This window comes from Centroberyx gerrardi, chromosome 4, assembly GCF_048128805.1.
Source record: "Centroberyx gerrardi isolate f3 chromosome 4, fCenGer3.hap1.cur.20231027, whole genome shotgun sequence".
NCBI lineage: Eukaryota > Metazoa > Chordata > Actinopteri > Beryciformes > Berycidae > Centroberyx > Centroberyx gerrardi.
Window position 1 is genome coordinate 16,607,198 of NC_136000.1, and position 19,706 is coordinate 16,626,903.

General features: G+C 41.5%; 1 protein-coding gene across 1 annotated transcript; it reads right to left on the minus strand.

Moving 5' to 3' along the window:
* Positions 1–818: 818 nt before the first annotated feature.
* Positions 819–17,459, minus strand: ano2a (anoctamin 2a). The gene is made up of 27 exons (XM_071927252.2): positions 17,331–17,459; positions 16,902–17,207; positions 15,034–15,129; positions 14,624–14,796; positions 13,986–14,040; positions 13,809–13,860; positions 13,645–13,700; positions 13,228–13,275; positions 12,794–12,858; positions 12,576–12,710; positions 12,267–12,421; positions 10,773–10,855; positions 10,266–10,277; positions 9,507–9,581; positions 9,290–9,346; positions 8,597–8,671; positions 7,866–8,067; positions 5,991–6,102; positions 5,751–5,808; positions 5,558–5,658; positions 5,246–5,406; positions 4,971–5,123; positions 4,633–4,685; positions 3,852–4,030; positions 3,460–3,565; positions 2,183–2,789; positions 819–2,023 (listed from the first exon to the last, which is right to left on the minus strand). Exons 1-27 carry the CDS (start codon positions 17,457–17,459, stop codon positions 1,338–1,340), a joined length of 3,990 nt encoding a protein of 1,329 aa, XP_071783353.1. The 3' UTR covers positions 819–1,337.
* Between the last annotated feature and the right edge of the window lie 2,247 nt (positions 17,460–19,706).

The window sequence follows — 19,706 nt, forward strand, 5'->3', positions numbered from 1 at the left end:
ATACAAAGGGAGAGAGAGAGAGACTAGAGAGAGAGATAGTGTAACATCAGTCTGTGTAATTTGTTGCCTAGGTAATTAAGATAACAAATATCAATAGAAAGGACATGGCCATGACCAAATGAACTGCTTCCCCTCTCATAGTCAGTAAGAAAGATTCATGTGTAAATGCACAGTACAATGGCTTATATCTGTGAAGTTAGTGTGGAATTATCAATTGCTGAGATACTTTTTACTTTTGCAGGACTGCAGTGAAAATGTAAGAACAATATAGAATTAAAGCAATACATCTCTAGGCATCCATATTTAAAATGTGGGACACAGAATAATTTGGTGATGTTCCACTATACACCAGAGGGGGGCAACAGAGTCAGCACAGTGCCAGTGTGGATCCTGACGCCATCTTCCTACCAGGATTACTAGTGAGATGTTTTACTGTTGTTGTTGGTGTCATGTTTACTGCCAGTGAGGTCTGTTCTGAGAACTGATTAGGTGAGGTTATTCCCCATCATGACAACATGTTTCTGCTCACCACCGCTGAATAGAAGCACCTTTAGACATGTGTTGTATTTCTCACCTCTCAGACATTTGATATTGATCATTTCTTAATCTAAAATGCAATGAATATAATGGTACATCCAATTTCACCCTTCCTTTCCATTATCCAAGCCCTTGTGGCACAGGTAACATGACTGAAATGTTCACCATCAAACAGGTTCACCCCATGACCTTGAGAGTTCACAAGGACAAACAGATTTCAAAAATGTGTAGTTATTTTATTATAATTTTGAGTATTTTTATATATCAAAACACTAAAAATAAATAGTAGATCTACAAGCATAACTCTTTTGATTGATACTAGTTGTGCTGTATATAATTTCCATCTCCCTCTGGTCTACAAGGCAGCACTGCTGCATGTGTTTGACTGAGACTAACAGAGGATCAGTGGCTATTGAGCTGTGGCAATAACAAACCAACAAAAAACAACCAAAAAATAGTAGAAAGAGTCTTAGTTTCAATGGTAAATTTCTTTAGGCATGGCAAAGAGAGTTCCAGAGCACTGCAGTGTAACTCTGAATTGTCCACCACTCCCCTTGTCCAGATCAACACTAAACCATTGAGCGGTATAAATGTCTCCATGAAGATTAAGAGGATAAAAAGAAGGTTCAGTTCGTCTGGATGGTCTCTTTATAGACCCCAAGTATTGTGTATGCAGATAGGGAGGCCCGAGGGAGGGGGGAGGCTCCAGGCACAAAGAAAGGTGAGGCTAATCTGGATAGTCCTCCCCCTTCCCCTCCCCCTCCCATCGTCTTTCCCTGTCTGTTGCTGTCTCCCTCTTCTCATACGTGAGTGTCACGCTTCAGTTCACTGCGGGACGGCGGGACGCGGTCTCCCAGCCTTGTAAAGCTGGTGGAATGGCTAGGCTTGGTGGTGCACTCCTCGGCCCCGGGGCCTCTCTGGCGGGCAGGCAAGGTGGAGCAGCGGCCTTTGGCCCTGGAGCGTGGCTGCTGGGGTGGAGGGCCTTTCAGCACAAACAGTTCACTGGGTGAGGGGGCTGTGGGCTGCGGGGACTCGGGGTGGGCAGGTGGGGACTGCGTGGGATGTGGGGATGTAGACGGTGTGTGCGGAGAAGAGAATGGGTTGGATGAGATTGACGATGAAGGGCATAGTCGGGCAGGAGGAGTTAGTGTGGACATCTGCTGGAACTTGGTGAGGCTGGTGGAGTGGCTAGGGCGCGGCAGGCTGTAACAAACTTCAGCACCTCTCTGGCGGGAAGGTAGGGTGGAGCAGCGGGCCTTTGCTCTAGAGCCTGGCTCTCTGGGAGGAGGACCAATTAGTGAGAAGAGCCTGGCATCCGATGTCTGGGACCTGATGTCTGCCTTGGAGCCCTTAAGACTCTGGGACGAGCCTCTCTTAGATGATAGATCCGGGCGTGCTGGGAGCTCGTAGTCTTCGTGGTACTCCTGTTTGGAGCCTGAGCGGGGCAGCTCTCTATCTTTAGCCGTGCTGGATGAGGGTTCCTCATCTACATGAAAACAAATTTAAGGCAAAAGTTAATCACAAGGCATCAACATGATACATTTACTTCATAGAAAATGTGACACATTGATAGATACTGCAAATATACAAGCAAAAAGCTTTGCAGAAGACTAAAAGAAAGAAACATTAAGTTTTCTCCTCTCACCTAACAGGCCCAGCTCATTCATGAAGGAGTCCAGATCAACAGAGAAATGCTGCTCCTCTTCTGCCTTCACTTCAGCTTCACTTTCTTCTTCCTTTCTTTCTCCTCCTTCCTCTTTTTCTACTTCCTTCTTTTCCTCTTTTTCCTCTTCTCCCTCTCCCTCTTTATCCCCTTCGCCATCCCCTTTATTCACTTCTCCATCTTCTTCCTTTTCTCCGCCTTCTCCTCCTCCGCCTTCATCTCCTCCCTCACCTCCTCCCACTCCTCCTCCATCTTCTTCGACTTCTTCAATTGACCTCCCAAGCTCCGGATCACTGCCGCTGTTCCTTCTGGGTTCGTCCAGATTGATCTCAACCTCCAGCTCCTCCACCACCTCCTCCACTTGTTTCCCCTCCTCTTCTTGCGGTGGCGCCTCCACTACAATGTCTATGTTTGCGGGAAAGCACGAGCTGGAGCGCTTTGAGGCGTAACCTTTGGTACGTCCCGCTTGCTCGTCACTCAGCAGAAACTCCATCAGCATCATGTTCTCTTTCTTCAGCTGTTCCCGCAGAGACCGCGGCACGTCTGGGATCATCCAGGCAACTAGCATGCTAAGGAACATGGCCAGGTTCTGCAGGGTGAAAGACAAAGGAATTAGGAATAGCTAAACACCCTAAAGAATTTTCTTGCTGTGGGTCATTGCATTTACATGAGTGTGCTTGGACCTAATTTCTGCTCTGCTTTTTTCATGGTCCCCTACGATGGTCCCCCTATTTTTTGATTTGCGTTAAAGATAAATAATACTGACACTGTATTTTTCATTAAAGAGTAAAGAAAGTATTATTTCATTGATGATTTATAAGTGGAACTAGATATCAGGGTGTAGATCAGCGCAGAAGGGGAATGGCTTTGAAATATGTTATTCCTACGTCCTGGGACAGTTCTGTCTGACAGTATTGAACTTTTCCTACTGTCTCCATTAGCCAGAAATGAGAGGAAAGGGTCTCTTCCATCCCCTAATCTGTGGTTTTGGGGATCAGTGTCTATCTTCTAGTTCAGATCTGATATTGCTATAATAACTGAACTGAGAGTACTATAAAAATAAGGCTACATATAAAAGGCAAATATTCTATGATTCTGCTTTTCCTTGTCAGTGGGGCAGATCCAGAATTTTAATTGTTAAGACAGCACAGATTAGAGTCTTGTCTCTCTGATTTCTAGCTTTAGAAGAGGGTTGTTCATGTTCAGATATATTAATTAGACTGACCTTGACATAACAATATTGTTTGTCTGTCTCATACCTGGAAGAAGATGACAAAGGCCAGTCTTGCAGCCAGGACAGACCAGTACTGTTTAGAGAAGGTGTAGGCATCTGATTCCCATGGTGGGTCTCTATAGTCCTTATACCTGATACACAGAGACAGACAGAGTAAGTCTAGGTGTTAGCAAGGTGACATCTTCTCCACACCTTATAGAAGAAAATTAAAGCCATGTGTTTGGTAAACTTACTTAACAATCTGGTTATGCTAAGTACGTTTTAGCGTAGTAAACAATTTAATCCTTGCAGATAGTGCCGCATTGCACAATTTTTGAGAAGTCTAGGCAAGAGTTCTGTATTTAAGCAACGTAAGAGTTAAGCTACAAGGTTTAGAGGAAGGTCAAGGTTGGTCAAAGATAAGAGTGTTACTCTGACCTGCAGATGGAGACTCCGGTGATGAGCGTGGACGTGGGTGCGGTACCCGGTGGGAAGTTGGTAACATTAAAGTACGACAGCGAGTGCTCTGTGTAGCCATTCATAGTGCCATTCACACTGTACATGTACTGGTACACCATCCGCGGAATGAACTCCGACGTGAAGGAGATGACAAATGCCTAGGGAGAAAAACAAAGAACTGATAGTACTGTATTCTGCCACATGATCATGTACCAGGTCACTAGGTCAATATCAACCACATTCACTTGGATAGGCAAAAGCCTCATTCATACAAATAATTTAATACTAATAGCACTATCTACTTTATACAAACTTGAAAATATCTCATATCAATAATCAATTTTTGCAACTTCTCTACATCTCTGCTCTGATATAGCTGTAATGCTGGACAACTGTACATCTGCTAAAAGAAACAGCTGCTGGAACAAGATGAATCTATGAAGCAAAATCAATTAATCTACGAAGATGTACAACCAAGAGGTCGAGCCAACACATCTAAAGGTGGATATTTAGAGTCAGAACATTCAAATTAAATTAATGATGGCATATAGCATCTATTTCACTGTGTTTCATATGGCATAAAACAACACACTCATGGATCTGAAACACTGAACCCATAGAGATGTCGGTATTGACACCCTTTTGACAGGAAATCATCATCACCTATTGTCCAAATGAGGATGTTGTGTACATTGGCTCAGTAAGCCTTTGTCCGCCAGAGGTCAAAGGTTATGGGCACAGCAGACACACACACACTTACATTTGTAATGACAGAGAACTTGCTGATTCCACAGAGAATGTTGTGCCAAATCCCTGGAGACAGCATGTGCATGAAAAGAGACAAAGAGGGAAAGGGCGATATTTGTGTGTGTGTGTGTGTGTGTGTGTGTGTGTGTATGTGTGTGTACGTATGCGTGTGTGTGTGTGTGTAAGAGAAAGAGCGAGAGACACAGACAGACAGATATTGAGATATGGAGACAAAAATGGAGGGATGGAGTGGAGTAAAGGGAAAGAAGGTGAGTAAAAGTTCCAGGACAACATATTACACATTCACACAGAGACTGACAGAGTGGATATGCTCCCGCTTGTGATCTGTACCTATGTCTTTACACCTCACAGCATCAGGCCTCCGGATCTCAGTGACAAATTTCGCAGCATCGAGGCGAATCTCAATGACGTTGTTGAGCAGAGCGAAGGCTGGTGCCAGAGGGAAGGAGGCCACGAACAGAGACACGAACCCATACTGGATTACTATAAATATGAACATAGACAAGCACACGGACACACACACACACACACACAGTTACAGTGGGTGAGTGAGTGAGTGACTAAGTGAATGAATGAGCGAGCAAATGAGTATAAGAGAGACTCACTCATTTCCATGTATTCTGGGCTCACGCCTTCAAAGGGTTCCAGGGCAAAATCTTTGTCAAACTGCTGCTTTGGCCTCTTCCTTTCTGTGTCCTCCTCATCCTCCGCTGCTCTTTTCTTTCCTTTTTCCTCCTGCATCGTTCTGTACATCTTTTTCAGCTTACTGGAAAAAAAATAAAAATAAAGGGAATGAGCAAGACAGAGATGACAGAGTGAGAGCAAGCATTGTATATTCTTTCTCAAAGACAGTAGAGATTGTGCTCAATGGTACAATTTTGTCAGAAATGTATGTGGTTAGAGCTTAAAATACGTACGGTACGAGAACCTCGAACACATTGTTTTGGATGAGTTGCTTCCCTAGCATGATCATACTGAGCTGGATGCACAGTTCGATGAGGCAGCCTGGTGGTGCACACTGTGGAATATATATAACACACATGTACTTAAGACAAAGATGCGCATACACACTCACACACACACACAATAACCATGTGTAAATGAACCCACCTCCTCCATGCGATAGTCCCCAGAGATGTAAACATAATCGCCAGGCCGCCCAGAAAACCTGCATGAAGAGAAGACCAAGCAAGGAGCGGAGACAGACAGAGGGGGTACAAATCAAAGAGTGAGTGAAGTAAGATAAAAAAAAAAGAGAGATGCATCCACATACAATATGGTGTGATATTTGCATTCTGTATCGGCCCTTGTTGACAGAGACATGAAGACTAAAAACAAGACTGTACACACCTTCCCTTAAAGAAGGCCACATAGAAAATGGGTGCAAAGGCGTTCATGGATTTGAGGAAGAATGACTTGAAGATCAGCCTCTCCTCAAACTCTGCCTCTGTCTTAGGAAGTTCTGATGGAAAGGAGGGACAGCCAATAACATCATTATATACACAATAGCAATTTTATAGTACAGCACAAACATTAGCGAACCAGTTGCTGATACTCAATCAAAAAGTGTGAAATAGAGACTTGCAACTGTAATATCCAAAGCTAAATCAGTAAGCTGGCCTTCAATGGCTACATACTGTGTGTTGTACACTGTGAGGAAAAAGTTGTTCAAAACATCACGACTGTGTTCGGAAACCACTGTATGTAATGCAGCCAAACAGAAACTGGCTTGAGTAATTCCTTCTATATATAGAATTCAGCAAGGTCAGAGTTCAGTGACCCCATGGCTAGGAAGTCGACCCTGACAACAGGTCAGGTGTTCAATCCTCAACCAAGCCTCTCTGCTTGGCATCATAAAGCTGCTCTAGGGTCAGTCACCTGTGTGACTGCTCTGTAGATTGTGAACACGTCAGAAGCAGGTGGGTCCTTAGCTTTCTGAATCTCTGAAATCTGCTCAAAATATTTGAAATTGTTATTCTAAAGCATTTTACTGTGAGAGTGCTATTACTGAGTCTCAAAAACAATCACAGAGGAGTGTTTCATTAATTGGCTGTGATGTCTGTAAACACCAGCAATGTAAAAGATTTGATTCTCTTCAGTTGGCGGCAGCTCAATTATGAACACACACTAGGTTTAAGACCACTTTCTTTCAAGAGGGAATGGACTACAGTAGTATAGTAGAAGTTACAAGTTAAAATTTTCACTTTCATCTAGCCTACAATCTCAGTATGTCCAAAGATATGGTGGAAGGATGAACTTCAAATTATTTTGTTCCTATTTGGTTTGTTGTTGTCTCCTGTACTCAGCTCAGTGTATTTTTCGGGGCATAAATGATCTCCTCCCTAGCTGGAACCCCTTCCACCCCTCATACTGTTCCACCAGTTCCCCCAAGGATGGATGGGTAGTGCAAAATATGGCAGAGCAGCAGCCAGTCATAAGGTCAAGAAAAATCCAGTAGGCCTCCCAAATACCCTTTGATAGGGCAAGGTCAAAAAGAACAAGAACAAGCATTGGTATTGTTGTTGAAAGACCAAAGGAATTAAAACTGATGCAAAATTGGCAGTTTTTCTCCTGGACAGGTTAACACAATTTATGTTATCTAATGTTATCGACTGTAGACTGCCGCTGTCAGGGAAACTAGTCTAACCCTACAAACTAGATCTAATATTAGATCTAATAGGACCACAATGGAAATAAGTCTTTTTTGTCTTTATTGTGTGTTAAATTCCTTGGCAATTTTACTATATGCATGTGGTGGTGGCCTAAGAGCTATCAAACTTATGTATATTTTAAAATCTGTCAAATAAAATCAGTCACTCAATACATCACTTCCATTACTCATAACCAGGCCATGCTGAGTTGTGCATGGCTGAGCCTGATGAAGACAAAGCCAAGTCAGTTTCTAATGTGTTTCTATTATGAGCTTATAGGACTAACGTTATATTTGTTGTTATGCTGCACCGCTGTAGTGGCATGATGCTACTAACATTATAAGGTACTCAGCTCTGTTTATGATTATTATTGGCCTTTTGGCAAAAGCTGTGCTAATGCACATCAGTAATTGGTTAATGTAGGCGGTGCTATTGTATCTGTGTCAGAGACACTGTGTTATGTTATTCTGGATTCGTTCAGCGAGGGGGTGTGTATGCAGAGCTGTTGGGAGTGGGGTATGCTGGAGCTAACGTTGATGATTACAGCGGTGCGGTATATAAAGAGTTGCAATACCCAGCTCAGTCAGCCACACAGCAATCGCTCCATAGACCTCTTCCAACACCAGAACCACCAGCATGTTGAGGATGATGCCTGTTGTCATGACGGTCATCCTCACACTGGCCTTGGCCTCAGGATCGGGGTTCATGGACCATACCGTCAACATGCAGATGCGATACATTGCCACTCCAAACACTGCCGAGAAGGTTGCGCCAATCTGATGACATTCAAACACACGTGCACACAGACACATAAAATGTTAGATAACAACAGCCAATGAAAATTGTTGCTAGTGACAATTTTATTGCATGTAAAGCACAACATTGTTTTCAGAAATGTGCTATACAAATATATATAATTATATATTATAATATAATAATAATAATAATAATAATAATAATAATTATTATTATTATTATTATTATTATTATTATTATTATTATTATTATTAATGTTTAATGTTATTATAATTTCACTGTAGAAATTGTCCCTTGTCCACAAGGGAGGAATTGATGGATTGGCTGAGGGTAATAGTAAATAAATATAGGGGATAAATTGATAGAGAAAATTAGGATATAGGGAAAAGACATAAGTGGTGACTAAGTGTTGATACTGACTTACTGTTGACTGCCTGATACCCTCATAAAAAATGACAATAATCATGGAGCATGGTGTAGTGTGACAGCATTATAAAAGAGTAATGGGGGGATCAATAGTGAGAATATGAAGGAGTATGAATGCAGTACCAGTAGTAGTAGGGTGGACACGTTAATGAGGTAACCTGACAGGTGATCCTCAATGTCCAGGGACTCTGGCTCTCGCTGTCAGGAAAAACAAACATATTACTTAGGTAAACACACACACAAACACACACACACACACACACACACACACACACACACACACAAACACACACATTATGTGCTTGCCATGTGCATTTACAATATTGTAAATCTAATAAATGTTAAGCACATGTTCTATGCACACACGTATGTTTTCAGTATGGCAGGTACATGTTTGCCATCTGAGAGGACAGAAATCCCCTAGTCTCCTTCCTCTCCCTCCCCCCTCTCCATCAGTAATCTGGGCTAATCTCAGGCAGGTAAGCAGCTTTGGACTCAACCACCCACAGGAGGAGAAGGGGGTTTCCTCTTTACACACCGACACAAACACATACATACACACGTTGAGTTAATCTTGAATAACTCGAATGTAGACTAAGGACTCAGACAGACTGCGATCTAATAGTTGGCTTTGTTTGTTTGGCTACAGTTTAGAGTTAACCTGGCTGGGTGTGAAGTGGTGAGGTCCCTGTTAACAGTCTGTATGAAGCGAGCCTAAATCACCTAAATGTAACAGCCCTGCCTCTCCCCCACCCTTTCCCTCCAACAACTCTGCCCATCTCTTGCCCTCTCATACAGAGAGAGGTGCAGTGTTACCTGGGAGCCCAGCATCCGGTCAGTTTCTCCATCTACACCATCCCCAGTTTTAGCCACCTGCAACAGAGTTAAAACAGGGAGTGGGAGAGATGGGAAGGGGAGAGAGAAAAGGGAGAAACTTATCAATTTAATTGCACCTGTGCAATTTAATTCCTGTTACGGCACAATGGGCTAATTAAACGTGTATGTGCATACAAATCACACTCAGATCCAATACCTTGTTTTTAGTCTTTGCTCTCATCTTCTCTTTCTTCTCTTGTAGAGCAGCTTCATATTCAGGTCTTTGCTCCTCCTGCAACACAAACACAAACGTTAAAAATATACTGGTAAACAACATGGGTCTGCACAAAGTGAAGCACCATATCCAACAGGGCAAAAACATACATCACATCACATTTTTTATTTTAGTTATTTCACTGTAAGTTTCAGTTTCAGTTACCAGTTACAACCAGGACATAAATGACAATTATTATTAATTAATTATATGAAATTCATATAACAACGTAATTAAATTCACATTTATCGACATTCAACATTTTTAATTGCAATTGCATGATATTAAGTTTTAGGTCTTCCATAAGTTCCTACATGAAGTGTCCTCATAGCTGTATGGGGGGTGGTACAGTGGATGTGGTTATGTAAGTTTTAGCCTCACAACAGGATGTTGCACAAAGTCTTTGAAGGAGCTCAACTGTTTCTTTCTTTTCTTTTTTATGAAGAAAATCCAGTGCTATTTTTGACCCTCAATATTCACATATTACATACTATATGCATGGTGGTACAGATTACTTTGCTTCACAATTTTATGATATCATCACAAGATGATCAGCAGGAGTTTAACACTCAGCCTGTCTAGTGAAGTATATGCCTGGTAATTTGCAATGCACAGAATGACATAAAGGTACAACTGCCCAGGCCAGACTCTAATTCACTTCTGATTCATTTTCACACGTATTCAGTATAGAAATTATCCCACCTGGACTCGCTCCTTTAGGCAGCAGAGAGAGAAATAGAGTAAAAAACATTAGCATCACATTAACAGGCGTGTGTGTGAAAGAGAAAGAGGGAGAGGAGAGAGTTTATTAGTGTATTAGTTGAGACCCTGCTGCTTCACCTTATCTAGCAAGCTCACTGCTTTAAGAACAGCCCAATCCCATTACAGTCATGGGGAAAGAGTGGTGTCAGTGCATGTATGCATGTGTGTGTGTGTGTATGGGGAGAGTGTTGGTTTGAGTGTTGTTGTTTTAATCTAGGAAGTGACACACATCACCCTGACCTCTGTCCTCGTGCCTGACCCGGGATATGAGGTCAACACACTCACCCTGACTGCTTAAAAAACACAACAGGGGATGTGAAAAGTAAGAGAGAGAAAGACAGAGACAAAGACAGATATTCTGAAAGAGAAAGCGGTAAAGGTGTTGTCCGTGTTTGCTCACATCATTTGCGTGTGTGTCTGTGTTTATGTATGTATGTATGCATGTACCTCCTCATCCTCCAAGCTTGTCAGGTCCCAGGTATGTATCAGACACATCTGCCGCCTCTTCCAGTGCTCAAGGAAACAGGCAGCTACAAACACACACACACACACACACACACATAAAAATTAATAGTGATCAAGAATGAAAAATAAAAAAAAAAACCCTGAGAACTAGCTTCTTTTGAATGATGTTTTACCAAGTTACAAATCGCTATATAATAATCTTTGCATGGGAAACACTCCTTCCTCAGCAGCTACCATCAAAGTGCTCTTGAGCAAGGCACTGAAGCCAAAACTGCTGTGGAGCAACTCACAAGCCTAATATATGTATTTAACAATGCATTCTTAGTCTGCTTGCCTGCTTAAATAAGGGTTAAAAGAAAAGGAAAAACAACAAAACTGTATTGACATCTGATAGTGATGGCTATGTTTAAGCTCCGAGTGGCTTCATGGTAATCACAGACAATAATACTCAAAGTCCAAAACCAGAGAGCCACGTCCAAAACAACATACCAGAATAGAAAACATTCCCTTCGCTGCCACAGTACATCTATTTTCTATCTAGGATGTATAGCTGGAAGGAGTTAATATTTCTTCTAATGTTCTTGTTGGGTCAAAAACAATTTCATAAAAAGGCCTCTGGATACTAGCTCAATTTTCAAAGCTTATTTGGTATTTCTTCTATTTTTTGTTAGATACTATAGAGTGGAGAGGGTCAGGAAAGATGGGAGAAAGAGAACAACATACAACAAAGGTCATGAGCTAGATTTGAACCCACAAAATCATAAACCTGCAAATCTGTTACTGAACCTGTAGAAGCACATTAGTACACTTGTGAATATATTCCCTGTTATCTAGTTAAAGCATTAAAACATAACTGCATGCAAACAATTTAATCAATGATTGGGCAGTGGAAGTGGGATGCTTGCAGTGACCATAGTGCTACTACAGTACTTTGGAGTTAACAGGTGGAGTTTTTAACGTCAACATAGCTTCACTCACTCCACTTCACCCCACCCAACCCCTCCAGCTGACCACCTATAAAGCTCTAGCGCACTTGTTGATTTCCTTTAACCATGCACCATGATCTCATGAAATTCATTTTGTATCTCAGAAAGATAGGCAATAATGATTATATCATTGGAGTACACCAACAGAAATTCCTTCTACATTGTACTACACTGGCGAATAAACTGCTTAACTAATGCTTCCAAGGGCTACTCTACTCTCTCCAGGACTTGTATTGCTGTATTGATTGATTGATGCATGACTGTGATACCTTAATGTGTCATGGTTTTATGTGAAACCCTTTTTTATGCTGCTATTTTGGCAAGGGCTCACTTAAAAAAGACATACCAATCTTAACGTGACTACTATAAAATAAAAAGATACAATCAAATAATTTGTAAACTGCCCCCCAGTTCTCTGTTAGTTTCCAAGCAATACATATCCTTGTTGCAAGATATATTTTCAGGAAGGTGGATTAGAGTGTGTATTTACCCCATAGGGACATGAAAATAGCAAAGAGGACAGTGGCTCCGTTGTCAAACAGGTATGATGCTCGGGCCAATGAGCACACCGAACTCAGACGCCAGTAGTCACACACTCCGTCACACAGCGGACACATGGTGATGTTCAGATCGCATGTCTCCTGACTGAAATACACAACACCAACAAACTTATATAAACAAACAGAATATGTGTGGTAATAATAGAAAAAAGCCAAAAATGTGTACAAATAACGTCACATATGTACTTGGTGCACTTTTATAAGCATGCAAAGAGATTTAAGAGTTTGTATCTTCCTACCTCGGCACGTTGGTGTCAACAGTAAATATGCCGTACAGGAAGACAATGATCCCCAATAGAGAGGGCGGGATGAGGAGCTGAGTGTAAACACCCAGCCAGGCAAAATACAATCCAATCTGCTCTCCAAAGTACTTCCTGTCAACGCAAAGTTAACGTATCAACTAGCTGCTTGGCTTTGCTTGGAGATTTACATTTTTTTTGCACTGACTGCTCTGTACCTGATCAGGTCCACCGGCTGGTATTTATGCATGACTCCATAGTTGGCCCATTCTTCATGGAGGAGCTGAAGGACACCCAAGCGCACGCCACAACAGTTAAACACCAAAAAGATTATACAGGATGCAAAATGAATACACTAAATCTTGATTGTTTGCTGGTATAATAGTAACAAGAACCATCTTATGTCAAATGTCTAATATTTTTATTTATTGAACTTTTGTTGAATTTATCCTAACCTTGTCATCTGAAAGAGTCAAACGCTCACTTGCCAAAACTGGCTATCATTAAGCACCATGAATAGCATCATCTTCATTATCTCCAGAGTATATTTATTTCATTATAGGCATGGAGTATGTACTAGAGTTAGTGAACAAAACCTAGACACAACTTTGTCAATCACATTCATCCCACTATTGTTGATTGTAGATCTCACCTGTCTGTCATTTCGCTGATCTCTCCGTCCTCTCCTTGTGAACGACCCCTGAAAAACAGCATTACCAGCACTTCATATGAACTAAATTGACTTATTTCATATTTTACTCACAATCATCAGATTGTAGTCAAATGTTTGGAACAATATTTTTCTCTCAAAAAGGTTCTAATTCTCATTTCTCGCTACCAAATCTGATGTTATGTGTCTTCCATATACTGTATATCCATAACCTTCCATACTGTAAATTTCTACAATGTCCTTTCCTTTTAGCAGGACGCATTTTGTCAAGTCTAACACAAAAAAATCCTTTCAAATATTTTTAACAGAACCATTTTAATAAAGATATGCAAAATGAGTATGGATAGTTCTTTGAGAAAATGTGCTTCCCTACTCTCTGGCCATTGCTGTTATACTTACATCATGCAGAGGGAAGGCAGAGTCGTAGACACCCCGAGCCAATAGTGACGTGATGCCTATAGGGAGTGTAACACCATGTTATAGATAGTATGAAATCTGACTGATAGCAGGCACATGAACAGCATGAAAAAGAGACTAAAACCAAAGCAAAAGTTAGAGCTCACCAGTGGTCTGGCAGGTTTGTGTGCAGGGTGTACGTGAAATAATCTCAGCAACCTAGACACAAAAATAGCATAACACAAATAGTATTAGCATTCAAATATGAAGACAGATGATTTTAACAGAGTTACAAAGTATTCCTCACAGTATAAAATTAGAGAATTTTTTTATTCTGCACTCACTATTCTGCTGCGTGTTGCATTGTCAAATAGGGTTTCTGTTGACTTGATGTCATACCTGCAGAAAATGACAAAGAGCAGTTACAGACATGCTAGGGGTAAAACTGTTCACACAAGTTCTGGTCCAATACGTATTGAGGTCACTGTTCAATACATTTTTGTACAACGGAAAAAAGTGCCTCTGCCAACTCTAGGTGTGCTTTTTTTGTGTTTGGTAAAACAAACATTACGCCTATCTAAGGAAGTTACTGTTACTGTTAGTTATCTTAGCTGCAAGCGAATGTTTTCCACTAATATGGCTGCTTCAACTAACTTGCCATGACCAAGCTTGCAGAATTCTCAAAGACAGTAAATTAAACAATATAAGTTCACTTTACTTGAGAGCTTCAACAGTTTATGATGATGAAGATAAAAGCACATTAGGTATTAGGCTTGAGTTATCGAAATCACTAACCATGATTAAATTGAAAGTCATGTGCGTCCCAAACCAAGGGTGACCAAGTGGGTCGGTTTTCTAACATTTACCATTCCACTACAGGTGCATGCTTGTGTGTGTGTGTGTGTGTGTGTGTGTGTGTGTGTGTGTGTGTGTGTGCGCGTGTGTGTGCACGTGCATGGTGTGTGAGGGTATAAGTACTCACAGGTGGAGCTTGTCTCTGATAAAAGGGTGTTTGAGGGTTTTGAAGCGGATGTGTGTCTGTGAGTCTCTCTGGATGTCAAAATCGTCGACGTCTGGTTGAAACGGCTTGTTGATTGTGGTCGCCATGAAATCCCAGATGCCAGCAATGCCCGTCCGTTCCCGCAATTCACACCTCTGCTCAATTAAAGCATACAATGCATGCACTTTGATCAAATATACTCAATCATACCATATTATATTTACCATACTACACATATTACATGATCTTATCTAGCTTATCACTACAAAAGACAGGATTGTCTTGTGTAAGAAAAGCAATCTTGTGCAAATGTTCAAATGGTCAGAAATACTCTATGTGAAATGGGAATTATAGTGATCAGGGTGTGTAAAGGATTGCGGTAAAAAGCTGACCTTTTTCACAGCAACTTTGATCTTCTGAAGCTCCGCTTCTCGGCTGAGTATTGGCCATGGGATGTGCAGTCGAATAAACTGTATACCATGCGACCTCTACACATAAACACACATATAAACACACACATTAATGTGAAATGTGAACACAAACCCTCCATGCACTATTTAATCACATCAAGCACTATTTGAAAAATCTGTTTCAAAGTTACAATCATAGGATATATGTAGATTTTTTCAATAAATCAAACTGAATTGAAAACATCCCTGCCTTTTCCCCTCAGCCTAAGATGGGAGTTGTAACCTACTCTATATCCGTCTCTGCCATTCTCCTTCACTCTCTCTCTTTCTCTCTTTGCATTTAATTTGCTCCAGCTACTTGTCCCCACACAGCCAGTTGAGCCACCTCTAAAACTATACTGTAAGTATGCTACTTTGTGTTATAAGGATGCTATTTGGTAGGGGATCCCATTAGTCCAAGTCCAGAACCTTACAGTCCCAGAAGCTACAAGGAACAAATTCAGATCTGGAGCACTGAGATAATAATGAACTGGTGGGGTGGCTAACTGAATCTTACCCTGCCACATTAATTTGCATCATCTGAAAATTGACAAGCCACAATTACTGTAGTATCCTTAGAGCAAGACACATACAGTACAGCTGCACAGGCTTCACAAGCGGCCGCTCCACCTCTGATGTTGTACGTGTTTATCAGCAGTTTCCAGCGTTGGCATTAAAAACCCATTACAGCCTTTTCAACTGTAGCAGCCTCTGCTCTACCTTGAGCCTGACAGTCAGAAGAACCTACTCTGGCTTAGTGAGTCTGTACAAAAATAACTGCACATTCATGAACATTCATGAACATTGCACATTATCTGGCAAGAAAACTACTGTAGACTACCTGGTGTTGTAGCCTACACTTATGCACATATGATCACACTCATTCCCCAATCAGCAGCATTGAATATTCAAATGAATCATTCTCTGTTTTGTTTTTTTTTATTCTGCAAAGGTATTTTTGACTGAATTTAAATTGACCCCCTTCTTGTATGGTAGTGGCCACCTTGCCTCATCATATTTAGCCATAGACAGACAGACAGAAAAAACACTGATACTGCACACAATGACAATGACACTCAGCTCTTCCTTCTTCCCATTCAACCTCAGTTGAAACCAACAATTGGGGCATATGCATGCACATGCCAACGCACACACTTCCGAGTAGTGGATCACTCTCTAATAAGGCCCTATAATCTGGCCTTTGGCTTCACACTTACTGTCAGCGGTCTTAATCCTCATCCAAAACAGCCGCTGATTTAACACGCAACCTTGTCTCACCCAAACACACACACACACATACATACACACACACACACAGAAAAACTCAAAAACACATGCACATGAACGCATACGCACACACAAAACACACATAAAACACCCACATAAGACACACATTCTATTTCTCATTGTCAGTTTTGTTATGTTTTCTGTCTAGACTTTATGTGCTATTGATCTAAATAAGGGAAGTTCTCTCTTTAATTAGACAGCAGGCGTGTCCTCCAGCGTCTAGGGACAGGTTGAGTCTTATCCTTGACCTGTATGGCAGCCATCCAATCACAGGATTTGTAGTCACATTACTTCAGGCCAGCCCTAACTCTTACATGTTTGTCAGAGTACATGGCGTGTGAAAATATAATCAGAGATGTTTCACACTTTCAAACTGATGGCTTTCTGCCATCTTGTCCATCATTACCATAAAGTGTTATAGTGTCATAGACAGTGGAGTGAGGGCCTCTCTACAATAAACAAAGAATGTGTCATGCAAAAAAACATCATTGTCTCCAGTACTATGAAGGCAAACCGACACACACCTCTCTATCACGTTCTATCTGTAGTCCAGCTTCCAGTAGCCCGGCTTCAAACTCCTCCCTCATTACGGCCTTCTCCTCCTCAGTCAGCTTTGACTCCTCCAAATCCCCCGCCACCATGCCCGCCTCCACAATATCTGCATCCGTGTCCCGTCGACCTGTCGATAGTATCGGTATACTCCCATTGGATGCGAGGGAAAGGCGTGGCTTGGATCCCCGCCTTTTTTTGTATTTGTAGCAAAGAACATAGTCCACCTTACTCCTGCCATCAGCGAAATACAGTCCAGGGCCTAGCTCTATGCCAGACTCCTAGACAAACACACAAAAACACACACATAATTAATAAGCTGAAGGATAAGGGATGGCAGGGAGGGAATTTAGAGCATATTGGAAGAGCGGGAGGTGTGTGTTAGCGTTCAGAGGAGATCATACCGGAGGCGGAGGCTCATCATCATCAGGGGGGTTGACAAGGCCTCCATTGGCTGCGTCTAGCCCTAGCCCAGATATTGTGCGGGCCAAGGAAACAAGCCTTTCCGAGTGAATGGACGATGACTCACTCATTGCTGTGGTGGCGCCGGGCATACGTATTTTTCCGTTCCATCCCTCTGTTAGAAAAATGGTAGATGATGGGAAAGAGAGGAGTTCAGTATCTAAAAGTTGGGGATGACAGGACTGATGAAAACACTGACACACTGTCATTTTTTTTTCACTTTTATGATCCCCCCCCCCCCCCCCTCCTAGGGAAACTCTTTGCACCTGCCCCGCTCCACAAGGAAAATCAAAGTACATGGTCTTCGACATAACAGCGGCCCTGTAGCTGGTAGGGATTTAGTGACTTGCTCAAAGACACTTGGGCAGTACAGATGCTTGCCAACACTAAGCTTGAACCTGGAACTACACCACCCTACTGTCACTAAGGACTGGCTGCACTAGTGCTCAACCCCAGGACCTTCTGCATGTAAAGCAGATGTGATAACCGCTTCACTATAGAACCCTGATAATTGGTTTTAATGCTAATGTATTCTATTGTTCTGTTTTAGGGAGATAATTATGATGATTCCTGTTTTATTCAAGTTGTTCAAACTCCAAGATTTACTTTTCCTTCCTCCCAATGTAACCGATACGCTCTATGGGAACTTTAGCCTTAAAAGTGCAAAAACACTTCACTTCAGTGCCATAACATTTAGTTTTTCTGAGAACTAAACTATAGCTCAGTGTAGTTAGAGATATTTTCTGACTCAAGAATTAAATCTCATATGAATAACCTGAACAGTCATCCAATATCTAAGGGAAATTAAGTTTTATGTTGATTTTTTTCTCTTCAAATATCATGTGAAAAGCACACAGTAATGGCTGTTTTAGATGGACACATCAAATCTAGTAGTGGAAGTTAAGCCGTCTTGTCTCTTTTTTACCCAATTGAGGCTGCTCTCGGCTCTATTTGCCGAGATTAAGCTCACACTGCAATCCAAGCGGCACAGTCTACAATCTGTTGGGGTAATTTGGTCACTGGACTCATTCTTTTGAGATGAAGAATGAAGAGTCCAGAGAGAGCTGAATGGTCAAGTGTCTGATCCAGTCCCACCAGAGCTTTCCCTATTCTGTCTCCCTCGCGACTTCCCACCGCATGAGTAAAGAATATAACATGAAGGTGGGTGGACATGTTTACAAAAAACACACTTGTTCAATCCTAGCAATTCCTGTATATTCTTGAGTTTAAGAATTGAATGTAGAGACATGCAGATCTATTGAATTTCTGCATGGCCGAGGATGCTGAAATATTCAACACTCTTGACACTTGCAAATTTCTCTTCCTCTTGGGCTGTTCTTCTACTTCCCTTGGATCTATGTTTCCTGTGACTATTTTTGTGACATTTCTGGTTTATTAGATAGTTCACAGTAGAGAGACAGGAAAGATGGGTGTGAGAGAGAGGGGATGACATGTGACAAAGGTCCCAGGACACATTCAAACCCAGGACATTGTGGGTACATGGTATACCTTATAGCTGCCTGAGCCACCAGGAAAAGACCTGAGATCTTTGTTTCTAAGAAGCATCAGAGTATCAGGAGTCCTCTAATTTCATTATCAAAAACAAAAACATAAAAACACAGCAATAGGCCTATATCTATGTCTGGTAGACACCCAAACTGCAGTGGTAGCGATGATGTACATGAAGATACACAAACACTCATTAACACAGACAGTTAACAGTCAACATGTCCTCACACATCCATGATAATCCCAGTTTACCGTGTGTTAGCAAACATAGAGCCTAGATGGAAATGGAGAATATACAGATTAGAGTTCAGGAGGTCAACCGCGCTCAAACTATATGACTGCGCTATTATCAGATTTATTAATTCGTTGGAGGACACTGATATCTGGTGGATAGCATGATAGATCTGGTAAAAAAAAACAACTTATATTTCCACAAATAGTCATAAGTGCAACTGTACATGTAGTGTTGGCCTAGTTGTTTTCTGAGAAACAGCAATATGTTGAATGAGGTTGTTTTAGTATACTAGCCACAGGCTCCATAGAGGCACATTAGTCACCTTTGCTCTTTAAATGATGATTTATACTTTTTTCCCCATGGCTGATATTCTTGCAGATTCCGAATATGGAGATGTTGATACTGCCTAACTCTTATCAATATGCATATGTTATAGACACTCTACTATACCGCTTATTCCCTATACTTTAATAAGCCCAAAATATATTCAAGAGACATAAGAGACAGACAGAAAGACAAAATGTGAATTCACATCAAGCTATGGTAAATTCTACAGGGGTTTCTGTGGCTTTCA